General features: G+C 55.6%; 9 protein-coding genes across 9 annotated transcripts; 6 read left to right on the top strand and 3 right to left on the bottom strand.

Annotated features, from left to right (window-relative positions):
- Positions 1 to 498: 498 nt before the first annotated feature.
- CkaCkLH20_03779 (uncharacterized protein) lies at positions 499 to 1,434 on the top strand (the record flags this gene model as incomplete). The annotated part of the gene is made up of 1 exon (XM_038886498.1): positions 499 to 1,434. The coding sequence occupies one exon, from the start codon at positions 499 to 501 to the stop codon at positions 1,432 to 1,434; it is 936 nt and encodes a 311-aa protein (XP_038748340.1).
- A 131-nt stretch (positions 1,435 to 1,565) lies between these two features.
- CkaCkLH20_03778 (phosphatidylinositol-specific phospholipase C) lies at positions 1,566 to 3,293 on the bottom strand (the record flags this gene model as incomplete). The annotated part of the gene is made up of 1 exon (XM_038886497.1): positions 1,566 to 3,293. One exon carries the CDS (start codon positions 3,291 to 3,293, stop codon positions 1,566 to 1,568), a length of 1,728 nt encoding a protein of 575 aa, XP_038748339.1.
- Positions 3,294 to 6,147: 2,854 nt separating this feature from the next.
- Positions 6,148 to 7,173, top strand: CkaCkLH20_03777 (tetraspanin tsp3; the record flags this gene model as incomplete). Its single annotated transcript, XM_038886496.1, has 4 exons — positions 6,148 to 6,180; positions 6,241 to 6,269; positions 6,321 to 6,819; positions 6,874 to 7,173. The coding sequence occupies 4 exons, from the start codon at positions 6,148 to 6,150 to the stop codon at positions 7,171 to 7,173; spliced, it is 861 nt and encodes a 286-aa protein (XP_038748338.1).
- Positions 7,174 to 7,382: 209 nt separating this feature from the next.
- On the bottom strand, positions 7,383 to 8,603 carry CkaCkLH20_03776 (HpcH/HpaI aldolase; the record flags this gene model as incomplete). Its single annotated transcript, XM_038886495.1, has 6 exons — positions 7,383 to 7,479; positions 7,547 to 7,720; positions 7,770 to 7,832; positions 7,885 to 7,973; positions 8,129 to 8,276; positions 8,362 to 8,603. The coding sequence occupies 6 exons, from the start codon at positions 8,601 to 8,603 to the stop codon at positions 7,383 to 7,385; spliced, it is 813 nt and encodes a 270-aa protein (XP_038748337.1).
- Positions 8,604 to 9,272: 669 nt separating this feature from the next.
- CkaCkLH20_03775 (major facilitator superfamily transporter) lies at positions 9,273 to 11,523 on the top strand (the record flags this gene model as incomplete). The annotated part of the gene is made up of 12 exons (XM_038886494.1): positions 9,273 to 9,488; positions 9,540 to 9,579; positions 9,641 to 9,700; positions 9,765 to 9,876; positions 9,947 to 10,206; positions 10,301 to 10,527; positions 10,595 to 10,640; positions 10,690 to 10,826; positions 10,882 to 10,995; positions 11,051 to 11,135; positions 11,189 to 11,293; positions 11,351 to 11,523. The coding sequence occupies 12 exons, from the start codon at positions 9,273 to 9,275 to the stop codon at positions 11,521 to 11,523; spliced, it is 1,575 nt and encodes a 524-aa protein (XP_038748336.1).
- A 393-nt stretch (positions 11,524 to 11,916) lies between these two features.
- On the bottom strand, positions 11,917 to 13,398 carry CkaCkLH20_03774 (aminotransferase; the record flags this gene model as incomplete). Its single annotated transcript, XM_038886493.1, has 2 exons — positions 11,917 to 12,451; positions 12,512 to 13,398. The coding sequence occupies 2 exons, from the start codon at positions 13,396 to 13,398 to the stop codon at positions 11,917 to 11,919; spliced, it is 1,422 nt and encodes a 473-aa protein (XP_038748335.1).
- Positions 13,399 to 13,917: 519 nt separating this feature from the next.
- Positions 13,918 to 15,861, top strand: CkaCkLH20_03773 (uncharacterized protein; the record flags this gene model as incomplete). Its single annotated transcript, XM_038886492.1, has 7 exons — positions 13,918 to 14,024; positions 14,078 to 14,256; positions 14,314 to 14,740; positions 14,799 to 14,855; positions 14,954 to 15,354; positions 15,408 to 15,416; positions 15,473 to 15,861. The coding sequence occupies 7 exons, from the start codon at positions 13,918 to 13,920 to the stop codon at positions 15,859 to 15,861; spliced, it is 1,569 nt and encodes a 522-aa protein (XP_038748334.1).
- A 1,248-nt stretch (positions 15,862 to 17,109) lies between these two features.
- Positions 17,110 to 18,885, top strand: CkaCkLH20_03772 (fg-gap repeat family protein; the record flags this gene model as incomplete). The annotated part of the gene is made up of 1 exon (XM_038886491.1): positions 17,110 to 18,885. The coding sequence occupies one exon, from the start codon at positions 17,110 to 17,112 to the stop codon at positions 18,883 to 18,885; it is 1,776 nt and encodes a 591-aa protein (XP_038748333.1).
- Positions 18,886 to 20,092: 1,207 nt separating this feature from the next.
- Positions 20,093 to 23,741, top strand: CkaCkLH20_03771 (bifunctional p-450: NADPH-p450 reductase; the record flags this gene model as incomplete). The annotated part of the gene is made up of 8 exons (XM_038886490.1): positions 20,093 to 20,210; positions 20,272 to 20,390; positions 20,443 to 20,478; positions 20,545 to 21,237; positions 21,296 to 22,124; positions 22,179 to 22,756; positions 22,816 to 23,012; positions 23,063 to 23,741. 8 exons carry the CDS (start codon positions 20,093 to 20,095, stop codon positions 23,739 to 23,741), a joined length of 3,249 nt encoding a protein of 1,082 aa, XP_038748332.1.
- Positions 23,742 to 24,099: the final 358 nt, after the last annotated feature.

The following is a 24,099-nucleotide window of genomic DNA, read 5'->3' as shown; positions in this document are numbered from 1 at the left end:
CCCTCCAGGTATGAGGAATGACTTGGGGCTTCAAGAAAGCTGTTGAGGCGTTATATTGGGCGGAAGAGGTCGAGTTTGTTACTCTGGGAGAAGGCGGGGGTATTCTGCTCAGAGACCCATTGATTGAAACGTTGCGATCTTTCGTGCATGTGTCTGAAGACGTTCATCTTCCAGGCACTCAGACAGCCCGAGACATCTCCTTGCTTGTGCGTGGCAGAAGTAATGCCTCGTCATGATCTGATATTAGATCGACGACATGGCTACTGTGAGGATGAGAAGAGACGACAATGCGAGGAGCCAACAGGCGTGGTGTTGGATGTTGTACAAAAACTTCGCCGTTGTGAAACTGCATATTCCACTATGTTGTTGGAGTGCCCTTGTTTCCAGGTGAGGTTAGACTGACCGGGGTCATCGCCTGTTGGTTCTGATATGGCAAATTTTCCGTCCTCATCTCGGGTTTCTCTCTCTTCAAAATCGGCGCCAACACTCCGGGGCACAATGATCATCGCATCGTTTCCGAAGCAAAGCATCGTTGTCATGCCCAAGGTATTAGGTCGATGCGGACTCCGATGTACCCAGAGCCTGGTCCCACGTCTTTCCACACCGGACCTCAAATTCAATATCAGACCATCAAAAGGCCAGTACATATACCTCAGCCACCATGCCGCTCGTTTTCATTCAAGCAAAGCACCTCCCGACAACTACTGGACCGCCCGCACGCTCGCCGAGATGCCCGCCAACTCCCTCTCCTATCATTGGGGAAAGCGCGACTTCAGATTCATCATCCACAGCATGATCAAGCGCAGATACCACCGCTGGGGCTACGTCGTCTACCGCGGCGCCTACGGCGACGACGAGCTCTGGAATCGGTACCTGGCGCAACTGAAGCAGAACGTCCAGGAGGAGCTCGAGAGGTACGGCCGCGCGGAGCTGCTGGGGCCGTACCTCGACTGGACCGTCGTGGAAGACCGTCGCAACCTGGACGGCGCGTCCAAGGACCACGTCAGGAGACGCTTCAGGCGGTGGGTCAAGAAGCACGAGGCGGAGACGGCGACGCACCCGTTCACCGTCGATCTGCCGCGGTTCAGGTACTGTCTGTACGTGGACCAGAAGTGTCTCGACACGCTCGAGCGGTTCCAGCAGTCGGAGTCGGATCCCATCTTGGGGCCGTACCTGAGGCCGTCGATGGTCTTCATCTTGATTGATCGGTTGTGGACGCCCAAGCGTAGACGGGGCGATGAGGGCATGGACGAGGGGGGATACCCGCCGATTGAGGGCTGTGAACGAGAATATGTTGGATGGGCGTATTTTACTGCGATCGGTGTTGTAGGGAGTTACGAGGAGTTTATCGAGGTCGAAATGGGGAGCCGTCTCGACTATTATGTTAGGCCACCTGGGATTGGTCCTTACTGTAGAGAGACTATGCCTTTGTAGCGTACTCAGAAATGCAATCGCAGTGAGCGGGGATACCTCGAGTTAGCCTACGTAACAGAGGAAAGGTAGCGGACGGACAGCGAGGAAAGCGAGTAGTCTTTATTAATCCGTTAGGCTATGGTCGTTCTTCATTATGCATCGACAACTTCGAACTTGACGAGTATGGAGCACTTGGTCTCCCTACCCTTCAGATCGAGCATGCGAATGAAGACCCAGCCGGGTATCGTGTACATCAGCCGCACAGCGCCGACGGCCAGCATCGGGTTTCTCGCGAAACTGTCGTCGCTCTTGATGAGCATCCGCAGGAACACCATCTCGTTGTCTTGGTAATCCCACTCCAGCACTTCGTTCCATAATGGTTCTGTCGGTGGAGGGTTCTCCCCCTTGTGCAGGAAACCAGTAAGCTTGTGCTGCCTGTATCCTGCAGTCTTGCGCTTAGGTGGGTCGATGTTGAGGTCATGCGGGTGGACCAGGGTACATGTCAAGTAGGGCTTGATGGGCTCGTCGTCGTCTCGACCGGAGGGGACAGGGACGTCTGTGGCGCCTCCGACGTGCAGGCGAAGCTTCTTCTTTCCTCCCGAGTCGAGATGACCAGAGCCGCCGGGCCGAAGAGCGGCGGGCTTAAGGATAAAGCCCTCCGAACCGCTGAAAAGAGCCTCATTCAATTGCATAGAAGCGCCGAAAGTCTGCCAGTTGAGGGCGCAGATCTGGGCACCAATACCCCAGAATGGTGCAGGATGGAGATTCTTGGAGGAGATACGGGTGCCTTTAGGGAAGACACGCATGAGGTGGTGGGCGTTGTGGCGGGCAATCTTGTCGCTGGCACCAGGCATGTGGGAGGCGAGGCCAGATTCCGAGACGTTGATGAGATGGTGATGAGGGGCTTCCTTGAGGACCTCCTCGTACCATGAGTTGTCAACAGGCTTGACTGACTGGGCATAGACGCCGAGCTCTTCAAGTTCGGGAACGATCAGGGTCTTGGACGCTTCCTTCTTCTTGGCCTTGTAGGCTTCGTGGTTCTTCTTCTCCTCGCCGTCTTCGTCGTCGGAGCTGGAGCTGCTGTCGTCGGGTTCACCAGGGAAGTGATACTCAACGATGACAACGATCTTGTTGCCAAGCTCTTCGAGGCGCACGTGGTCGCCCTGGCCGTCCTGCTCCGCGTGGCCCTTGGCTCGTACTGCCTTGCTCAATAGTCGGTCGCCGAAAACTTCCTTCATGATGAGGACGAGACGCAGTTGTCCTTCCGGATCACAGTGGTTCTCGAGGGAAAGAAGAATGGGGGCGGCCGGAACTGGTTCTCTTGCCTCCTGGTCGACGACATCGCGGATGGTCTCGCACACTGTCCGGAACGGAATGTTGGATACCAGCGTGTAACCGTGAGTGACCTTGGGCTCGTCTTTGTTATCCGGGTTGTCCCATGCGTCAATCTCAACACAACGCGCACCTGCGCGGAGAGTCTCTTCGTAAGCCTCGGCCGAGGAGCCTCCATAGAGCTGATGGGCGAGGAGATACGTGTTGTGACTAGAGCTGATGAAGTACTCCGGCAGGGGGTGGGACCTGTCAGTCAGCTCGCGCGGGACACTGATGTGAGGCTTGTCGACGAGGGCTTGAAGCGCAGAGCTGGGCTGGTCGGAGTCGATGCCGGCTTCTTTGGAGGACAAGACCTTCTGGTCGGCGAGGAAGGACTTGATTGCGCGACTCACGCGCAGACGGTGCTTGAGGTCGGAGTCGCGGGCGGCGTGGCCTCCACCGGCGAGGGTGTGGTTGTCCGTCTTCTCGCCCAGCTCTTCCTCATCCTCGGGGGCCTTCTTGGAGAAAGGATTGAGGGTTGCGAGTTTGGAGGTGATGTTGGCGGCCATCTTGAGTTGTTGCGGGCGCGGGTACCAGCAGGACGGGATCGTGTCACCTTCTGCGCTGGCGTGTGGCAGTAGATGGGGATATATGAGGGATTGAGGTGCGGAGAAAAGACGAGCTAAGGTGAGGGCGCGCAAAGAAGAAGAGGGTGAAGAAGAGAGAGCGGCGCCTTGGAAAAGCGAACGAACGACGTCAAGCTTGGCTGATGCGCGCCGCGTAAGGTCGCAGCTGAGGTGGTGCCCCTCAGCGCCGCTCCTGCCTGCTTCAACGGTCGATGGAGGGGTTCATTGGAGTGGAGCCGATAAATCGGGGAAGAAGCAGCGTCACGCCAATGAGAGGCCTGCGATAATATTAGACACTATCTTATCATGATTATGTCAGACATCCTCGATGTGCCCCTCACCTCACCCCTCATCCTTCAAAATGGTTCGTCCCAACCTTCATCACCATCAATTCCATGAGACGAAGACATGCTTCTAGAATGAATCTCATGTCCGCGCTCCAAGTCACAAGTTTCGGGACTCTCTCTCTACCTTCAATTCCGGTGTCTACAATATTTCTTTCGCTCACGTCGCACCTCACTCACCAGCAATCGCCCACGATGTCACTCGGCAGTAACAGCGAAAACCTGCTGTTGAAACGCCATCACGTCGCCAAATCCTGATCGTTCAGCCGCAGTTCTTAACCGGCATTTCGATCCATTATCCCAGCTGCTCCCTCGAAAACCCGGTTCAGCTCCATCGCCAGCACCCAATCAGGGTCCCGCCTGACCTGAAGCCAAGCAAGCAACCCCATGACGGAGTCGCAGCGTCGTCAGCAATACAGCAACTTAGGCCCAACCCGACCTTCCCGCACGATGCAGCTCCACTTCGGCGCCGTTCTACCGGCTCGGCATCTCCCCTGCCGGGAAAGCTCTCCAGAGAGGGCCTCGTTCAGCCTTGTGGGTCCGTCACACGCTCGACATATGGATAGGTTGCAGCCACTGGCCTATTTCCGCCCCCAACTTGGAGAGGACAACTTCAACGTTCTTGCAGAGCAGCTCCGAATGCATCCTCCAGCGGTATGCGGTGCTTTGCGTCCCTGCCGAACCACGAGGTCAGACCTGAAACGCGCCTTGTCGAGACCAGGTACGGACGACTCAAGACTGTCACTACTGTTGATATCGCCACGAATAACTGCTCTGGGAAACTGGTGGCGACTTACGGAGTAGATCGACAGCATTCGGTACTTTTTGGCCGTACCCAGACATGATGGCGATGGCCTCAGTTTCTTTGGTCTTTGGTCGCGTCGGCAGCTCAGCTTGACCCCGCACCACCGCCTATCTGCAAGTCCACGATGCAGCGACCGCCATTTTTTGCAGGCCAATCACCGAGACCGTGCCTCATTCAAGGTCGAGGACTTCAGGATGGACTCCATGTTTCATTCGATCACGAACCTACCCTTCCTTGGCATCTCAGTGTTCCAAGGGACGTGTTCCGCCTCAGCACATGCCAACACCCTGCAAAGATGTCGGCTCATCATTTACCTGCGGAACCCCAAAAAACTTTGAGCCGAGACGAAGGAGCCGAAGAAAATGAGCTGATTGAGCCAGCGGGAGCCTGAGCGTACAGATGCCTGTCGCAGCCCACGCTTGCAGACGGAAAGCTTGCCACGAATTTGTGGCCAGGCGTCAAATTCGATTGGAGAAGCTGCATGCGACCCCAGGGGCCGGTTAGATATGTGATGCCTGGTCCTTTGTGTTTGGTTGGATGGATGGCAGCCAGAAACGTTGAAAAGGCAATGGCTGGACGAACTGGAGGAGCGAAAACACACGAGACACAACAAGCAGGGGCAGATGCAGATGCGGCCATCGAATTCGTCGCCGTCGTCGCTGCGACGGCTGCCTCCCGGCCGCTGGCGTCATCATCAGCTTACACTGCGTGCCTCTGCGTTATTTTCACCCGCAAGCGGCGAGCGGCACACCGCCAAAAGGTCGTCGCGGCCATAGCAAACGACAAACCATTCATTTCGTCTGCGTTTGATAGATGGGATGGCTGGGTGCATGAGAGCTAATCAAGACAACGCACAAGCGACCGGGGAGGCCAAGAGGTGCAAATAGCATCGCGCGATCGACATGGCAAGGGACCACGGGACAAGCGACTGCACCCTCGTCAACCTCGTCTCCGTCCCAGTGCGGTCGCACAGCACGCGGGGTCCAGCAGCAGCATTCCACACAATTCGCCGCATCCTGTACGGCGTCATGCAGACTCGCAGCATCTACTACTCTGCGCGCGGCGGGCCTCCGGCAGTAGCATCCCATCCCTCGAAATGTTTCCTGGGTGTCCGACTCTCACGGCCTGGACCCTGTCGGCCAGCCTACTTCGTCGTATGGCGTGCTCAAGTCTGAGGGAATAAGCTTCTCAGAGGAGCTCCAAGAGGGTTGCCAATGACGTCGGAAAGCCACGGCAACTTCCTTTTTGCCTTTCGACTGTGTGTTGTTTCTGCGTCCTCTGCCGCCAAACGTTGGTGTTGGCGCTGTCGCTGTCGCCGTCGCTGGCGCAGGCGCTATCTCGTGAACCCTGCGGCCTTTGGTCTCCCTGCCTGCGGTTCTTTACTGCTGATGGATGCCCGATTGGGATGCTCCAGGCAGTCTTCCCCTCCCGCTCCAAAGATCGGCGGGTGCAGACACGACGACGGCCAACGCCACACCCACCTCTCCCGTCCTCCACGTCGCCTCTGACTCTTTCTCCAATTTCAGGGTCTTGGATCCAATATTTACATGTCAGCAACCACTTTCACCACCATTCTGATATCGAAAACAATCGTCCGTCTCTCCGTCGACATCGAGGACTCTGCGTGGCTTGTGGAAGATAGGACGCTATGATGGTCAACCCGGGCCTGGTGTACATCTTGGTGAGTGACTGCTAGACTTCCTGTACAATTCGGACAGAATACTAACCAGATCACCATCAGATTTGCTTGGCACTGCTCGTGGTAGCCATGTAAGTCGCCTTCACGATCTGTCGCTTTTTGCCATACTGACATTACAGCAGAGCAACTCACGTCTCGAGCTCGCACCTCGCGCTCCCAATCACTCCCTTCCTCACGCTTCTCCCTATCTTGCTCCCCATCATCGGCGCCGCCAATGCCTTTTACTATCCCCGTCTTCTCTTCAACGCCAGCCGTTCGCCAGCGCGTGCTGAGCAACTATTCCCTACCATCGTCCAGAGCTTGCAAGGTGTTCTGACGACCGCCCTTGCTGTTCTCTTCCTCCAATCTGCCATGCCCGGCGCAAACCTCACCTGCGCCCTCACCAACTCCTGGCAGCACATGTTCGCTGGCAAAGACGAATCCTCCATTCGACGCATTCAAGACAGCTTCGACTGCTGTGGTCTCAACAGCGTCAAGGATCGTGCTTGGCCATTCCAGGGCGATGTGAGGTGTGCGCAAAGGTTTGGCCGCGATACCGCGTGCATTGGTCCTTGGCGGGAGTCGATGGTCAGGAACTCGGGTATCGATCTCGGCATTGTCCTGGCTGTGGGCGTACTGCAGGTAAGCATCTTACAATTGCGGCATGCCTTGCAACGACTGACCACCCAATCTCAGATCCTCACCTTGCTCTTCACGCAGAGTGCCAGCAATTGGAGGCACGCATGGTGGGCTCAGGGTTGGCGACACCTCTCGGAGCGCCCCATCGAAGAGCGCCAAAGACCACTCCTCGCCGCCGCTGCCGCCGCCGCAGCTTCCAACGACAGTGGCGACGAATCCGACGTGCCCGTATCCTACCGAGATCTCAGCCCCCAGTACGGCACTACCGGCGAAGGCCGCGGCCGGACCCGTACCGCTGCAGGCCGCATTGAACCATCTTCGCTGAGAAACGTGACGAACGTCTGGGAGGGCGACTAGGCTGTAGCACGGAAAGCCATGACAAATTCGACCGACCACATGACGAAACGATATTTTCCTCTCCTACTGGATTTTAGCATTGCGAGCGAAGGATTCTGATTCTGCCGGAGTTAACGTGTGCTTGCGGCGAAAACGTGTTGGACGGAGTTCCGGCGACCAATAGTGCTTTCACTAAGAAATTGTTACTTTTTTTTTCTGGGACTAAAAATCTACCACTGAAGTCTTGTTGATATTTCGTTCATTGATGCTGCCTGTTTCGACATGCCTGCCAGCAGCAGGGCCAAGTCCCGACCTGCCATCGCAAATCTGCACGTCGTTAGCCCACCGATGACCGTGGATTTTGCATATTTCTGACAAGAGGCTGAGTGCTTACCGAATAGGAGCGTGTCGTTTCGCGAGTTCTTCAAGAAGGTCTGGTCGTGGCTCCAAACCTCCGAGACCGACGAATACCTTGCGACCATCGACGCTCGCCTTCTCTGCGGCGGCTGCGATTTTGGCAACGGTCGAATGGAATAGTTCCGAGTCGTATTGGCCAGGGATACCGAGCCTGTCTACTGTCAGTTCGCGGCCGTGAGTTCAAAGATGCGAGGACGTACTCCATGCAAAGATCTGCACAACCGATAAAGAGGGCATCGATGCCTGGCACGGCCGCAATTGCTCTGTTGTCGTTAGCTGGAAGCCATCACTGACGAGGAAGCACGAGTCGCATACTCTACGTTCTCGACACCCTCCTTTGTCTCAATCATGGGCATGATCAACACTTCGTCGTTGACGACCTCGGCAATGGCCGCGTAGGATAGCTGGGTCGTGTATTGAGTCATGGCGGTGACCATAGTAACTGAACGGTGGCCCTAGGACAGGTTCGCGTATAAGTCGGCGGTCTGCCAAGGCAACGACCTCGAGCCGAGACGGCACAGCACGGCGCGGAGAGGGCGACAAAGACGGCAGGACATACCAAGGGAGGAAACTTCGACGCGTCGACGCACATCTTGGCTTGCTCGACGGTATTGACATGCGGCACGATGACGGCCTGCGCGCCGGAGTCGAGGCAGCGCGAGATCCATTCTTGGGAGCACGTCGGGACGACGACCGTGGGAGTGATGCTAAGCATACACGTCAGTACTTCGAAACCCCCTCAAGCCGACACTCGGGCAGCGGCACGCGGCAGGACGGTCGCGGCGTACGTACCCGACGTTCAGACACGAGACGGCGATGTCCTTCATCGTCTCCATGCTCATCGCCATGTGCTCGAGGTTCATCAGCACCGCCGAGTACCCCGCGCGCCTGGCGACGAGGGGCATCTCGGTCGAGAAGGCGACGCGGAGGCCGAAGGAGTGGGCGAGCTTGTTCTCGCGCATGAGGCGCTTGACGAGGTTCGGCCGCACGGTTTCGCGGGCGAGGGCGAGCTGGTCTGCTGGGGTTGAGGACATCGCGGCGGTCGTTTGTGATAGAGTCGCCGGCGGCCGAGATGGGCTGGGAGGGACGGTGGACGGTTGAGTATTTGCTTTGTGAGAAAGGCCTCTTGGTGAGGTAGAGCCGTAGACGTCAACTCGTTTTAGAGAGGATCCCGAGCTCAACTCCAGCCTTCATCCCCCCCGAACTCGGCCTCATAGACCCTGGATGCCGGCCGGAGCGGTCGACCGGGGGGTTGTCAGATGATAAGAATGCGGGGAAAGGCGTCGGGGCGGCGTCGGACGACGCCCGACGATGGAACGCCCCCCCGGCTGTTGACGCAGCTTATCTTCGGCCAGGATGCCGACAGCTAAAAGGAGGGGATCCACCGGGGAAGAGTCTTGGCTATTTGATCTGCTGATACCGATACTGTTCGATAGCGCGGGAGGTTGTGAGATTACTGCACATACACGGCGGCTTGGGGGAGGGACAGGGGCGGGTTATCTTGACCCGTGTGTGAGTGGCGAGTGGTTGTGTATAACTTAACTCTGGGGTGTTACGACTTGAAGCTCAAGTTGGTTGCGTTTTTCTGAGAAAGGTCTTTGGACTTTGGCCGAGTTGACTGAGCATTTGTTGTGCTTTCCCCATCTTGACAGAAGCTTCGTTTCGTGTGATACTTATCTTCGCCACGTCTTTGCAACTTCGCCATGGACGCGAAGAAGGGTCCCGACGTCACCTCAGCAACGTCCGCCGCGGCGTCTGACGTCGGCATGGGCAGCACGCAGGAGACGCCCGAGGTCTCCTGGGGCAAGAAGATCCTCTATCACCTCTGGGACGCGGACCAGCACCTGAAGAGCCCGCAGGAGAGGGCGCTGGTGCGGAAGCTGGATTTCGGGATCCTCATCTGCGCGACGCTCGGATGGGTATGTTTTGGTGTTTGACGTTCTGGAACGAGCGGTGCTGACTTTGTGAAGTGGATGAAGTATATTGACCAAAGCAACATCACCAACGCCTGTAGGTTGACACTTGAGGGGCGGGGGAGTGTGGGGGGATGCGTGCTGACGTTGAGGGGTAGATGTTAGTGGTATGAAGGAGGACTTGAATATTCAGGGGAATGAGTATACGTACATGTTGAGTAAGTGAACCCGGAAGTCGAAGAGATATTGTTGATGGAGGGGGGTATTGACCGACGAAAATAGTGTGCTACACCATCGCCTTCGCCATCATGCAGATCCCCTCCAACATCATCACCCTCAAAGTCCGTCCTCGCATTTTCATCGTGATTTGCGAGCTGGGCTGGACAGCCTTCACGTACGTTGTCACCAGAAGAGATTCTCCCAAAACGGAGAGTAACATACGACTAACACCAACGCAAACGCAGGTTCGCCCAGGCCGCCGCCCAGAACAGCAACCAGATGTACGCCTTCCGGTTCATGATCGGCCTGTTCGAGAGCGGCTTCTCCCCCGTCATCATCTTCCTGCTGGGGTCCTGGTACACGAGGCCGGAGCTCGCGAAGCGCGTGGCCATCTGGCACATCACGGGCTTCTTCGGCCAGGCGACGTCCGGGTTCCTGCAGGCCGGCATTCACAAGTCTCTGGACGGGCACTTGGGCATGGCGGGGTGGAGGTGGATGTACATCGGTGAGTTTTCGCTCCTCCTTCCCCCCTCCGTTAAATTACTGCGAGGTGGAAAGCGTTGGGGAAGAAACGGTTGCTGATCAAGTATGGCGCACAGTCTGCGGGTGCATGTCGCTCCCCGTCGCGTTGTCGGTGTGGTGGCTCCTGCCGGATTACCCGCACAACACGACGGCGTGGTACCTCACCGAGGAGGACAAGCGGATCGCGGCGGAGCGCGCCGCGAAGATGGGCAAGGCCGAGATCACGGGCGTCCTGGACCTGAAGCTCGTGAAGAGGATGTTTGGGAACTGGAGGTGGTGGGTTCTGTGCTTGATGTACATCTTTGTGAGTTTTCCGCCCCCTCGATACGTGATGTGTTGTGAACGATGGTTTGCTGATGTCGGCATTATAGTACGGAAACTCTTGCCAGGCGAATAACTACTTCGCCATCTATCTTCGTAAGTCGATCTCCCGGAGGCTGAGAACGGGTGACTGACTGGGCCCAAGGCGAGAACGGATACAGCGTCACGCAGCGCAACATCATCCCCGCCTGCGCGAACCTCGTCACGATGGTCACAGACTTCACGTGGGGCTTCATGTCGGACCTGACTGGAAACCGTCCCTTGTGGATTATCGGTCCATTGGTTTGTTTTAGTGGTCTTTTTCAAGCCAGACGGCTTGCTAACATTGTCTTCCAAGATGTCCACCACGGTCGTCGGCTCCTCCATCCTGACCGCCTACCCCGACACCGACGCCGCCCGCGTCGCTGGATTCTTCCTAGTTGCTTGCGGATATGTTACTGCTGTCACCTGGGTAAGCACTCCCCCAAACCCTCTTCGCGAGATGAGATGTACTGACGCGTGGATAGACCTGGGCCAACGAGGTCAACAACGGAAATGCAGAAGAGAGAGCCTTGACCATCTCCAGCATGAACGGACTATTCTACGCGACGAGTGAGTTCTAACACATGATGTTCTCCCTTAGGCTCTAAGCTGACTGTCGATAGACTCCTTCCTCCCCATTCTCATCTTCCCTCAGACCATGGCGCCCAAGTTCGAGAGAGGGTTCCCCTCCATTTTGTCGTTCGCGCTCGCTGCGGTCGTGCTCGTCGGTAAGTCGTACTCTGCTTATTTCACCATATTGACCTATGCTGACGAAGATGTTGCAGTCGTCGCGGACTTTTTGCATAAGCGCCAGCTCCGGCAGGAGGCCGAAGTTGCGGCAAACCAGCCGGCGTCCGAGGCCAAGGTCGCTGAGCCGGTGAATGAACAGGAGAAGGAGGTGGAGAACAGGCTTGCGGGGGCTATTGAGCCTGTTCGCAACTCTTCTAGTATCATTTGATGGTCCATCAAGTTGAGACATACTTGTACATAAGGTGTGAAGATGGTCTGAGTGCTTGCATGGAGGTGGGAGTGATGCTTTTGCTCCTCAAAGCCAGTTTTTATGTGGTGGGATTATTGATACGGATGTGGAATAAGACTTATTCAACTTTTTCTTTCGATTACCGTTTCTCAACTTTCTGTCGGTCTACATGCCAGAACCTATCAGTCAAATCTGTCATGTTATCTTGGCCGTGGTTCGCCAATCGCCAACGAACTCCGTGGCCAAGCTGCCGGCATCGTTCGAATGAAAGTGGCCTCGCAAAAGGTTCACGGATGTCATCATGGGAGATGGATCTTTCAGGCGTGTGCGGAATCATGAAGAATAAGTCTCGTTAACATACTAATCCAGCGTCTACCTAATACCGATAGTGACAGGGCTACTCATGTCCTCCCCATTCTTGATTCTCTGCCTGATCTCCCGGATAGTAGTAGCGAGTCTTGCAACGCCCTCCTCTATCTCTGCCACCTCATGCCATGCCCAACACAGTCTGATGCATCGAGAGAAGCCGTCCGCAGCCTCAGCTCTGGAAACACTGCCATCGTCGCCCGTGACCGTGAACATGTGCCCGAACGCAACACGAAGCTGCTGCTCCTTGAGCGCGACAGCGGCCACGGTCTTAGCGACGGGCAAGTCTTCTGGTAGTCTGAGGTATGTGAAGAAACCCCCGGCTGTCGCATTGGTCGCGTCCTTGGGTCTGTTGACCTCTACTCGAACGCCCAGAGGAACCAATACTTTCTCGATCGCTTTCATGAGTGCGTAGTGACGTTTTCTGTAGGTAGGCACGAGAGTGTCCTTGATGTGTGACTGGAGTTGGCCGCTGCGGAGCATCTTATCGACGAAGGTGGATGTGAGGTGTGAAGGAGCGCCTCCGGAGCTTGAAGAACCACTGGGCACAAGTTAGCGATAGATCTGTGAGAAGCATCTTGCGTCTCAGTTCGCCACTTACACCTCTGCAAGCTCCCGAGCGAAGGCTGACGTGCCTTCGGCCCATCCGACTCTTACCCCAGGCCCGATGACCTTGGAGAAGGAGCCATTGCTAAGAGTGTTTCCGAACTGACTGCATCCAGACATCTCTCGATCAATGTCTACCAGCCGAGGCGGGACGGCGCCGACCGCTCCGTCCGGGGCAGATGGGTACTCAGGCCAGCTGAGGAAGTCGTAGACGTCGTCGGAGATCACCAGGGCGTCATACTCCCGAGCGAGACTAACAAGATCCTTCCTCATCTGCAAAGAAAGCGTCTTGGCACTCGGATTGGAGAAAGTCGGGACGATGTAGATGACGTATTTGTAGATCTTCGGGTACGTCTTGCCGACCTTGACGGTAGGTATGTCAGGTCTCCCGTCCTCTTCCGCACTCCGTACAGCCTGCGCCTCCGCGGCCTCCAGCTCGCGTCGCAGAAAGGCGATATCGAGACCCTCCTCGTTATCCTCAGGCACGCCTCGCAGCTTTCCCTGGAACCCGTTGTCCTCGAAGATGGGGCAGGCGAGGAAGTACGTCGGCTCGACCATGAAGATCTTGCGGGTGTAGAGCGGGTCGGTGAACTTTTGCAAGACGTTGGCCAGGTTCCCGGACGCGCCGTTGCTGATGCAGATTCGCTCGTAGTCGACTGTCGTCCCGTACACGGAGGAGAGCCATTCTGCGACGCTCTTGCGGAGGGGCGGGTGGCCGACGTGAGGGCCGTAGATGAGGGCGGCGGCGGTCTCGGAGTCTGAGGTGAGGACTTGGCTTGCGCCGTCGAGGAGGCCGCTTGCTGCGAAGAGGCGAGGGGAGGGCCATCCCAGCTGCAGGTTGATTAGGGATGGGGGTTTGGTGTCGGGGATGGTGCTTCCCATTTTCGCGGTTTGCTCGTTTGACTGTATGTAGAGGAGGAGTCTTGAGGAGAGTAGAATGAGTGCAAAATGACTACTCATTCAGTTTCTGATGAGCATCAATATCAGCGCGAAAGACGGCTTACACGGCCCCCTAGTCGAGTTTCCCGGCCCCTCCCCATCTCTGCCGGGAATTTCTTATCGGGAGACGTTCCCCGATCAGGACCGGGGGCCCCTGTCTCTTCATCGGGCGCTAGGAGACGACTCCGAAAGGATTGCGACGCCCGCCGATTCTGCAGGTCCTATCACTTATCAGGATTCACGCGACAGAATGGCGCGGTTGATACTTGAAGTCGATAGGGAATGATGAGTGGCTCAGAGAAACGATCCAACACGGCCCGAAGTCGGGAAACACAGGCCGAATAAGCCATGCTTTATCACAGCAAGCCAGCCCGCGGATGTCGGCTGGTTCCTGGCGGATTGAGTCAAACAACCGTTGAACAATACTGCCAAGCACTCTTTACTTTGTAGACTGAAATCACCATGTCTCAAAAGTGGGCTGACGTCAAGGCCGAGAGCGATGCCTTCGCTGCTGAAGTCCGTGAGATCGAAGCATGGTGGCAGACTGACAGGCAGAAGCACATCCAGAGGTACAGCCACATGATGATTTGGCCGCGATGAGCCTGGTCGCTAACCTCTGAAGACCATACACTGCGAAGTCCATTGCTGCTCTGCGGAATGTCGGTTTCAAGATCGAATACCCTTCCAGCGTCCAGGGTAGGAAGCTCTGGAGGATTCTAAATGAGCACAACGACAACGGCACGTACGAGCTGACGTTCGGGACGACTGAGCCCCTGATTGCGAAGGAAATGGCGAAATACAGTGAGTGCTTCTCCTGAATAGAAATTGTGACCGGTTCTAGATGTTGAAACCTATCAGTGCAAACCGTTTACGTGTCTGGTGCGCTGTGTGGCCTGTCTCAAGCAACTTGGCCAGGTGAAGACCACGCCGACTATCCGGCCGACCTTGTCCCCTCTGTTGTCAAGCGCATCTTCAACACCCAGCTCTTCCATGACCAGCGCCAGACCCAGCTGAGAATGCGATACAGCGAGAGCGACCGTGAGGCGCTTGAATGTATCGACTACATGCTTCCCATTGTCGCTGACGCCGACATGGGGTTTGGCACTTTGACTGGCTGCATGAAGCTCACAAGAAGCTTTGTGGAGGCCGGCGTGGCTATGATTCACATTGATGACTTGGCTATGGGCCTCAAGAAGTTTACAAACGGCGAGGGGCGGACTATTGTTGCTACCTCAGAGTATCTTTCGAGGCTGAAGACCGTGAGGATGACATTTGACATCATGGGGTGAGTTGCTAGGCCGGCTCCTTGGGTTCAAGAAGGGGTGCTGATAACAAGTCAACAGGGCGGACACAATGCTTCTCTGTCGATGCGACAGTGACCATGCCGAATTCATCACTAGGTAAGTACAAATGACTACTAGCATACGGCGATAGCCGTCCGCTCGAATTGCGATTTGAAAACTGTTCCCCTTTGGCTCCCTGCTGACCTTTCGTCAAGCGTGATCGATCCTCGAGACCACCCCTACGTCCTTGGAGCTACGAAGCCACTTAGCTCATTCATTCAAGCCCTCGAAGAGGGCCAGAACACCGAGAAGGACTACCTGTCGGTGAAAGCTGAATGGAAAGAATCTGCTGGCCTGATGACCTTCGACGAGGCTGTCAAGGCTATGGCGACCAAGGAGCAATACGACAACTACGAGACCGAGATCACTGATAAGATTGTCGCCTTGCAAGACCGGAGGGCCATCGCCAAGCGAATTCTGGGTACAGATGTGGCGTTTGACTGGGAGCTTCCGAGAACCCCTCTCGGTCAGTACATGTGGCAGTGGTCAAACAAAGCTGTCATCGACCGTTGTATTCTGGCCGCGCCTCTGGGCGATTTGACTTGGAGTCGTCAAGGTATGTGGTTACTCCGTAAGAAAACTCATTCAACTTTGCTAACACCGGAGTAGATAAGCCAAGTATATCCTCTCGTAAGCTCTCTGCATGTAGGATCATGACTGACATCTACCTTCAGACAAAAAAGACATGCACGAGTTCCACACGGCCCTGCGCGAAGCGTACCCAAACCGACTCTTCGCCTTCGGATATACGGGCGCGTACGACTTCAGCAAGGGCGGCTACTCCGCAGAAGAGGTCGAAACGTTCCCTGCCGACATTGCGAAGATGGGTATCGTGTGGCAAGTGCAGCCCATCTGGGCCACCCAGGGACTGAGTCTGCATGCTAAGCATTTTGCGGAGAAGTTCAAGAAAGAAGGTATCGCGGGCTACATGCGAGATGTTGCCGCGCCGGCGATCGCCGGCATGGCGACGGACAAGTACGGGAAGCCGACCGCTCGTGGAGGGTATCTTGCAGATGCGTTCTTTGATGTCGTGGCTGGAGGAGAGATTACGGAGAGAGCTTGATGATGAGATATTTGACCAAAGAATGACTGAATTGCAACGGATTACTTTTCAAATATTTAACATAAGCTAAAACTATGAGCGATATGCTAGGGCGCGCTGATCTTTCACTAGTATCCTGGTCACTGAATTTGTTCTCAGGATGCGGCCATCTACCTCCGTACGGAGAATGTGGTCTATGAATATAGTTCAGTAAGCTCCAAGTATTATTCGAAAATTTTGCCCCAAGAATTTCAATTCGCCCCCATCTTGAACCTGTCCTTCCTGGTCATTCTCAGATTTACCCCGACTTGCCGGACTGAAACTCCGACAGTGCCCCACTACGGCCGTCAATGCCCCGCAAATTCGGCCGGCTCGTTGCCGCACAATCGGAATCGCTCTTTCCGCCCCTCCGTTTGCTGCCAACTCCGTAGCAGCGGATCTGCCACATTCCAGAATTCTGAATTATTAATCCCTCTCATACTTCTGAGTGGTGGGCTTTTGACGCATTTGCAGCGCACGACTGGCGGACGCGGTCAGACAGTATTCGAGTTACATGTCGTTCCGTAGCGCCGAAGAACAAGCCTGATTGCTGATTCTCAATATAACGTAATCACCCCGAAGAACGCATCATGACACAGCGACTTTTGATCCGAAATTGGCAATTGAACAATCCGAATCGGGAAGACGGGAACAACGTCCGGCACTCATTCTTAGAGTTGTGGGGTGCCGGCTGCACACGTGGTAGATCTCTCTCCACGGGATCCACGGGGTAGATAGGCCGTTCGTCCGATGCTCCGCGTCAGATCCACCGAGCACATGTGCCTGGTCAAGGTAGCAGAAAATTGAAGGGTGAAAGTCTCGGGCGAAGTGTCTCGGAAACATTGTTTGATTATGAATTTGGGATTGAAGGGGTATCCTGCCAAGACTGGGGTAGTTTCCTCCTCCAATGACGGCCTCTCGCTGCTGGAAATGCCGTCTCGCGTATCGTGCTGATGGTCACACGAGTGACATCGGCCGGGACGCCAAAGCGGATCGCCTACTTTATTCTTTTTCCCAAACCAGCGAGACCTCACAATCACGAAAGCGACGCGAAAGCGAGAACATAGCATCGGAATAAGGACGATGGCTTCAGAAAGTCCGAGTTCTGCGAAACGGAGAGTAGATATATCAGGGTAAATGTTCGTTAGATTTAAGCTTAAGTTGAGGCAACAACCTACCAGTCACCGAGAACAAGCCGTACTCTGACTGAATTGCCTCAGACTCGGCGTCATGAGATTTTCGTTCACTCTCTCTGTCGCCCTTGCGGCCTTCGGCGGACTCGTGGCGCAAGCGGCTCGGCCCCTTGAGAAACTCGGCCGTGGCGTAGTCGCCGTCCGCTCAAGCAGCTCAAGCGTTCTTGTCAGTTGGCGGCTCCTCGGCCTCGACCCCTCAGGAATCGGTTTCAACGTCTACCGCGGCTCCACGAAGCTCAACAGTGCAGTCCTGACTGGCGGCACCAACTTCGTCGACTCGACTGCGAACCTCGGCGTAGTCAACACCTACTCCGTTCGCCCCGTCATCAACGGCGCCGAACAAGCCGCCAGCACTTCCTTCAGTCTGCCTGCCAACAACGCCGTCGAGCCCATCGTCCGGGTTCCTATTCGCAGCGGTGGACCAATCAAGTTCATCTGGGTCGGTGACCTCAACGGCGACGGCGAGTGGGATTACGTCCTCGATCGCCAGACCTCCCCCCAATCTATCGAGGCGTACACCGGCAACGGCACGTTTCTCTGGAGCGTCAACCTCGGCCCCAACAGCGTGAACCAGAACAACATCGAACCCGGCTCCTCGACCATTGACGTCGGTCACTGGGATGGAGTCACTGTCTTCGACTTTGACAGTGATGGCCGTGCCGAAGTCGCCATTAGAATCGCCAACGGCGTCGTTTTCGGAGACGGCAAGACCTTCAACTCTGGCTCGACCGCCAATCACCAATTCATGGCGATCCTGGACGGCCGTACCGGAGCCCTCCGCGCCAGTGCGCCAGTCCCTACGGACTACCTCGCAGACGGTCCTCTCGCCGCACGGTTGGGCGCAGGCTTCCTGGACGGCAACACTCCTCACTTGGTGGCTTACATGAAGAACCGCATCGGATCCGGAGACTTCAACCTCATGATGGCTGCGTGGACCTTGAGCGGCAACACCTTGACGCAGAAGTGGAAGTGGAACCGTGGCACTACGGCGGCCTCGGACGGACACAACACCCGCATCATCGATCTTAATGGCGATGGAAAGGACGAAGTCGTTGAGATCGGCTTCGCTCTCAACGGCGACGGCAAGCTGAGGTACTCCCTTGCCAGTCAGGGAGTTAACCACGGCGACCGCTTCCACATCGCCAAGATCGACCCTAGCCGTGCTGGCCTGCAGGGCTTCGGCGTCCAACAAGACAACCCCAGCAAGCTCTACGAGTACTACTACGATGCCGACACCGGCAACATCATCTGGAAGCACAACGGTGCTGAAGTCGGTGATGTCGGGAGAGGCATGGTCGGCGACATCGACCCCAACCACCCGGGCATGGAAACCTGGTCGTTCTCGGGCGTGTACAACGCCAAGGAGAACAAGCTCACCGAGTCCGACACGTCGCTCGCCCCGTGGCCTCACATGGGCATCTTCTGGGACGGCGACGAGCTGATGGAGCTCTTCAACGACGGCAAGATTGAGAAGTGGAACTGGAACACCTCTGCTGTCGATCGCATCCTGAGGGTGAGCCAGGCGGGGTATGGTGGTTCCACGTACGGCGTCAACCCGCAGTTCCTCGGCGACATCCTTGGAGACTGGAGGGAGGAGGTCATCGTCACGAACTCGGGCACGGCGCCGGACGAGCTTCTCATCTTCACGACGGACAAGCCGAGCAACATCCGTCTGTACACGCTGCCGCACAACCCGGCTTACCGCAACGCCATGACGCTCAAGGGTTACGTGCAGTCTCACCATGTGGATTACTTCATTGGGAAGGGCATGACTACGCCGCCCCAGCCGAACATTCGGTACGCGGGAGCTTAGTTATGGGCTTGGTATTTATATACTAAGTGCAATACGGAGCGTTGGGAACGGTGCGCGTTACCAGAGATTCGAAAAATAGCGTTTCTGGCATAGGACTTGAAAGTGTCCCAAAACGTTGCAGGCTTTCACCTTCTTTTGTGGTGGATGTTTTACAGCATCATATTCTTGCACATATTGTCTCAGTACATAGCTTTCAACAATGTTTGCCTGCACCTACCATTCGCGAGAAACCATTTTGTGATGAAATAGTAGGTGAGTGGTGTTTTCACTCGAAGTAGTTACGTACCAAGACCGTCAAATCTGTCATCCGAAAGTGCTGACTTTCTGGACCTATCATGAATGTAAGCGTCCAAGATTGTTAGCAAGAGAATCTGACATATCGCATGTTCTCCAAGTGAGGCGCCGTGAGGCAATTAGAGAGGACTTTTGTCTTAGTCCGAAGGTCCATCGCAGGCTTGGCGCGCGTAATATCTCACGATTCATTGGTTTCCGAAAAGCCACACGTCGTTCATCTTAGATTTGCCCGATGAAACAGATTAACCATTCAGCCAACGGAGATTTCTCAGCGCCGCCGGCATGAGGCGGTCTGACTTTGGGAGACTGCAAGTGTTCCGCTTCCTGCATGTAGCGGGCCATGCCGAGAGCCGTCTGCGCCGACAAAAGTGGAGAACGGACGGCCGCGGAGGCCCGGATGGAGCCAGTGCGTGCGCTTAACGGTCCAAGAGTGGACAGCTGCCCCGCTTAGAGCCGTGATTCCGGGCTCCGCGGGCTGATGGGTGACGAATCTCAAACACGGCCGTCGGTTGCTGATATTACTGCGCTTACAAACAGCAGGCCGTCAAATTGACCTGTCGAGATCATCAATATCTCAGCCACAATCAACCCCGACCCGAGGGCACCGAAGGGACAATACCCCCTCCGTTTCTCCGTCTCCGTCACCCCGGCGGTCGCTGTTGATCCCGCTCCTAGACACGGGAGTGGACCTCCGCCGAGACGTCAAAACCCAAGCTTAAGTCGCCGGATTGCTTCAAGATCTAATACCTATATATGTTTCCAAGGCCGCCGCCGCTGGTACCGATAGCCCGCCATGTCATCCGTCACGAATTCACAGAATAATACTTCCCTCGAGAGGAACCCATCCAACGAACACGAAAAGCGCAGACGAGTCTTCAGCATATCCCGGAGGTCTTCCAGAAAGAGTTCCATCATGTCGGCACAGACGGTCGACATCCCGGAGCCCCCTCGAATCCCGCTCTTGGGCAATGTCACTGACATCGACATGGAGTATCCTTTGGGATCCTTCCTTCACCTGGCCAACAAATACGGTGAGAAGCCACTTGTATCAGATGGAAGTTCGCACGAAAATGGGCTAATAGTTTCAATCAGGACCGATCTACCGGGTGGACCTGCTTGGTCAGAAGCTCGTCTGGGTCAACACACATGCTCTTGTAAACGAGATCTGCGACGATAAGCGGTTTAAGAAGAGTATCGAGGGAGACCTTCAAGTACGTCTCTGCACTGACCAGTCAAGTACGTCACTAACATTGTTGACTAAAGGAGTTGCGGGAAGCCGTACACGATGGCTTGTTTACTGTAAGTGACGTACCCATCAAAGACCAAGATATGCCTGCATACAGCACCTCACACTAATTCCAACAGTCAAAAGGCGTGGAAGAAGAGAATTGGGGAGTCGCTCACCGGGTATTGATGTCGGCCTTCGGTCCTCTATCTATCAGAGGCATGTTTGACGACATGCATGACATCGCCGCACAACTGGCTATGAAGTGGGCCAGATACGGATCATCGACTCCGATCCCAATCGGCGAAGATATGACCAGGCTCACCATGGACACAGTCGCTCTTTGCTCGATGGGCTTCAGATTTAACTCGTACTATCGCGAAGAGACGCACCCGTTCATCACCGCCATGTACGCGGTGTTGAAGGAGGCCGGCGACAAGGGTCTTCGCGTGCTGCCCCAGATGTTCTACAAGAAGCAGGACAAAAAGTACAAGCAGAACATCAGCATCTTGCGCACGACCGCCAGAGAAGTCCTGGAAGCTCGTAGGGCTGACCCCAACGGTTCCGACGGTCGCAAGGATCTTCTGACAGCGATGCTCAACACCGTTGATACCGTTACGGGCCGGAAGATGACGGACGAGAGCATCATCGACAATCTGATCACGTTCTTGGTCGCGGGTCACGAAACCACTGCAGCGACTTTCACTTTCACCATGTACTGGATGGTCAAGAAACCGGAAGAGTATCGTAAGGTTCAGCAGGAGGTCGACAGTGTCGTTGGCGACGGCCCCGTCCGCCTCGAACATGTCGGCAAGTTGAAGTATTTGGCTGCTGTACGTAAACACAGAGCGTCCTCTATCATGCCGATTCAGCTGACAGACTGTCCTACAGGTCTTGCGGGAAGTCCTTCGCTTCAGCGCCCCCATCCCAGGCTTCGGAAGAGAGGCGATGAAGGATGAGATCATCGGTGGCAAGTACCCGGTGAAGGCGGGAGAGATGATCATTGCCAACCTGGCCAAATCGCACTTCGATCCGGCGGTCTACGGCGACGATGCCGACGAGTTCAAGCCCGAGAGAATGCTGGACGACAACTTCGACCGCCTCATGAAGGAATTCCCCAACTGCTGGAGCCCATTCGGCACTGGAATGCGCGGGTGCATCGGGCGTGCCTTCGCCTGGCAGGAGATGCTGCTCGCTCTCGCCGTCCTCTTCCAGAACTTCAACTTCGTCGCGCAGAACCCCAACTACGATCTCAAAATCGCCCAGACACTTACGATTAAGCCCAAGGACTTCTACATCCGGGCCATTCTGAGGGAGGGTCTGACGCCCGCTCTTCTCGAGGCTCGTTTGGCTGGGTCGATCATTGCGAAGGGTGGCAACAACAAGGACTCGAAGGCAAGCCAGCAGACCAAAGAGACCACCAACGGTGCGAACGGCTCATCCGAGGGAAGCAAGCTCACCGTTCTCTATGGGTCCAACTCTGGGACCTGCGAGTTCATGGCCCAGAGGCTTGCTAGCGACGCTCAATCTCATGGTTTCAGCGCCACGGTAGACTCTCTCGACACTGCCAGAGAGTCTATCCCAACGGATCGTCCGGTTGTCATCGTCACGTCGTCTTACGAGGGTCAACCGCCGCACAATGCGGCCCTGTTTGTTGACTGGTTGACCAACTTGAAAGGCAAAGAGCTGAAGAATGTCTCGTATGCCGTTTTCGGTTGTGGTAAGCATCAGACAAGCACATTTTTCTAGCTGGCTCTGACTGACACTTGGACAGGACACGCAGATTGGGTGAAGACGCTCCAGCGCATCCCCAAGCTGGTCGATTCGACCCTCGCAGAACGTGGAGCAACTCGCCTCATCCCGCTTGGCACAACCGACGCCAAGGACCGTGACATGTTCTCCGACTTTGAGTCCTGGGAAGACGAGAACCTCTGGCCTGCCCTCGTGAAGCAGTTCGGTGGCCAGACGCAAGCGGATGACAGCGGCATCTCCGACGTAGGCATTTCGGTTTCTTTCTCTACGCCACGAGCTTCGACCCTTCGTCAGGATGTCAAGGACGCTCTGATTCTGGAGTCGCGTTCTCTCGTCAAGGGCGACACCGGTCCTGTCAAGAGACATATTGAGATCCAGTTGCCTACAGATATGCGCTACAGCGCGGGAGACTACATGGCAATCCTCCCGCACAATCCCAAGGACACCATCGCAAGGGTCATGCGTCGTTTCCACTTGACCTGGGACTCTCATGTCACCATCCAGGCCTCTGGACCTACGACTCTACCCACCAACGCCAGCATTCCGGTCTCCGATGTCCTCAGCTCATACGTTGAGCTGTGTCAGACTGCCACAAAAAGGGTATGTATCTGGTCTCTTTGGTGGTCTTCGACCCTCATTACTAACTTGGTATTCATTAGAACATTTCGGGCCTTGCCCAACTCTCCAAAGACGAAGATGTTCGTAGCAAACTTCAGCTCCTGTCAGCTGATGGCTACGACAGCGAAGTCAGAAGCAAGAGACTATCCGTGCTGGACATCGCCGAGCGCTTCCCTTCCTTGACTATCCCTTTCAACCACTTTTTGCTGATGCTGCCACCGATGCGCGTCCGTCAATAGTATGTCTGCTTCATTCAACGTTGTGTTCTCTTTCTGACTCGCCTCATAGCTCAATTTCCTCTTCTCCTCTCGCGGATCCTGGCGTCGCAACACTCACCTATAGTGTTCTGGATGAGCCCGCATTGTCTGGACAAGGGCGACACATCGGCGTCACATCCTCTTACCTCTCATCCCTCACCGCAGGGGACAGAGTCCAGATTGCTGTCAGACCAGCACAAGGAGGCTTTAAGCTACCTCTTGACATGGACAAGACTCCTCTGCTATGTGTTGCCGCCGGCACAGGGTTGGCTCCCTTCCGCGCCTTCTTCCAAGAGCGCGCAGTCCTCATCGGCAACGGTCTTTCCCTAGCGCCCGCCATCCTGTTCTTTGGGTGCCGCGACCCGTCCACCGACGACTTGTACCGAGAGGAATTCGACAGCTGGGAGGCCGCCGGAGTAGTCAAGGTCTACCGGGCATACAGCCGCAAGCCTGAGGCTTCCGACGGATGCAAGTATGTACAGGACCGCATCTGGAAGGAGAGAGAGATGCTCTACGGTCTCTGGGACCAGGGTGCGCGCGTGTACGTCTGCGGCTCCAACCACGTCGCCGAGGGCGTGAAGGAAGTGGTGTCAAAGGCGGCGCAGGAGAAGAGTGAGAAGGACGACGGGAAGGCTATGACGGAGGAGGAGCTGGAGGAGTGGTTCAACAACATCCGCAATGAGCGGTACGCGACTGATGTCTTCGACTGATGTGTTGGTCACATATCAGGACGATGCTGACTGCCAAGGGTTCGATGTTCAGTAATTTTTGCAGGGGGAAGACTGGCCGTGTGAGTCAATGTAAGATTATTGCAGTTACTTTAAACCTAAGTTCCTCCGTCTCACGCTCTTGATCTCCGTTGTTTTCATCATCAGCTCGGCATAGCAGGCAGAAGTCCCCAAAACAAGACTCCTTCAGATCCTTCGCATTCGGATTCCCAGATACCCTGGAACACATCACCACAGCATGGACCAATGTCTGGCCGGTGGTCTTCAGCAAAAAGAAACACCACTCCCGACACCGTGTGACTCAACTTTCTTATCCGCTACCTAATTGCAACTAGAGATG

This window comes from Colletotrichum karsti, assembly GCF_011947395.1.
Source record: "Colletotrichum karsti strain CkLH20 chromosome Unknown Scaffold9, whole genome shotgun sequence".
Lineage (NCBI taxonomy): Eukaryota > Fungi > Ascomycota > Sordariomycetes > Glomerellales > Glomerellaceae > Colletotrichum > Colletotrichum karsti.
The sequence above is the reverse complement of the archived record's forward strand: the minus strand, read 5'-3'. Positions and strand labels throughout refer to the sequence as shown.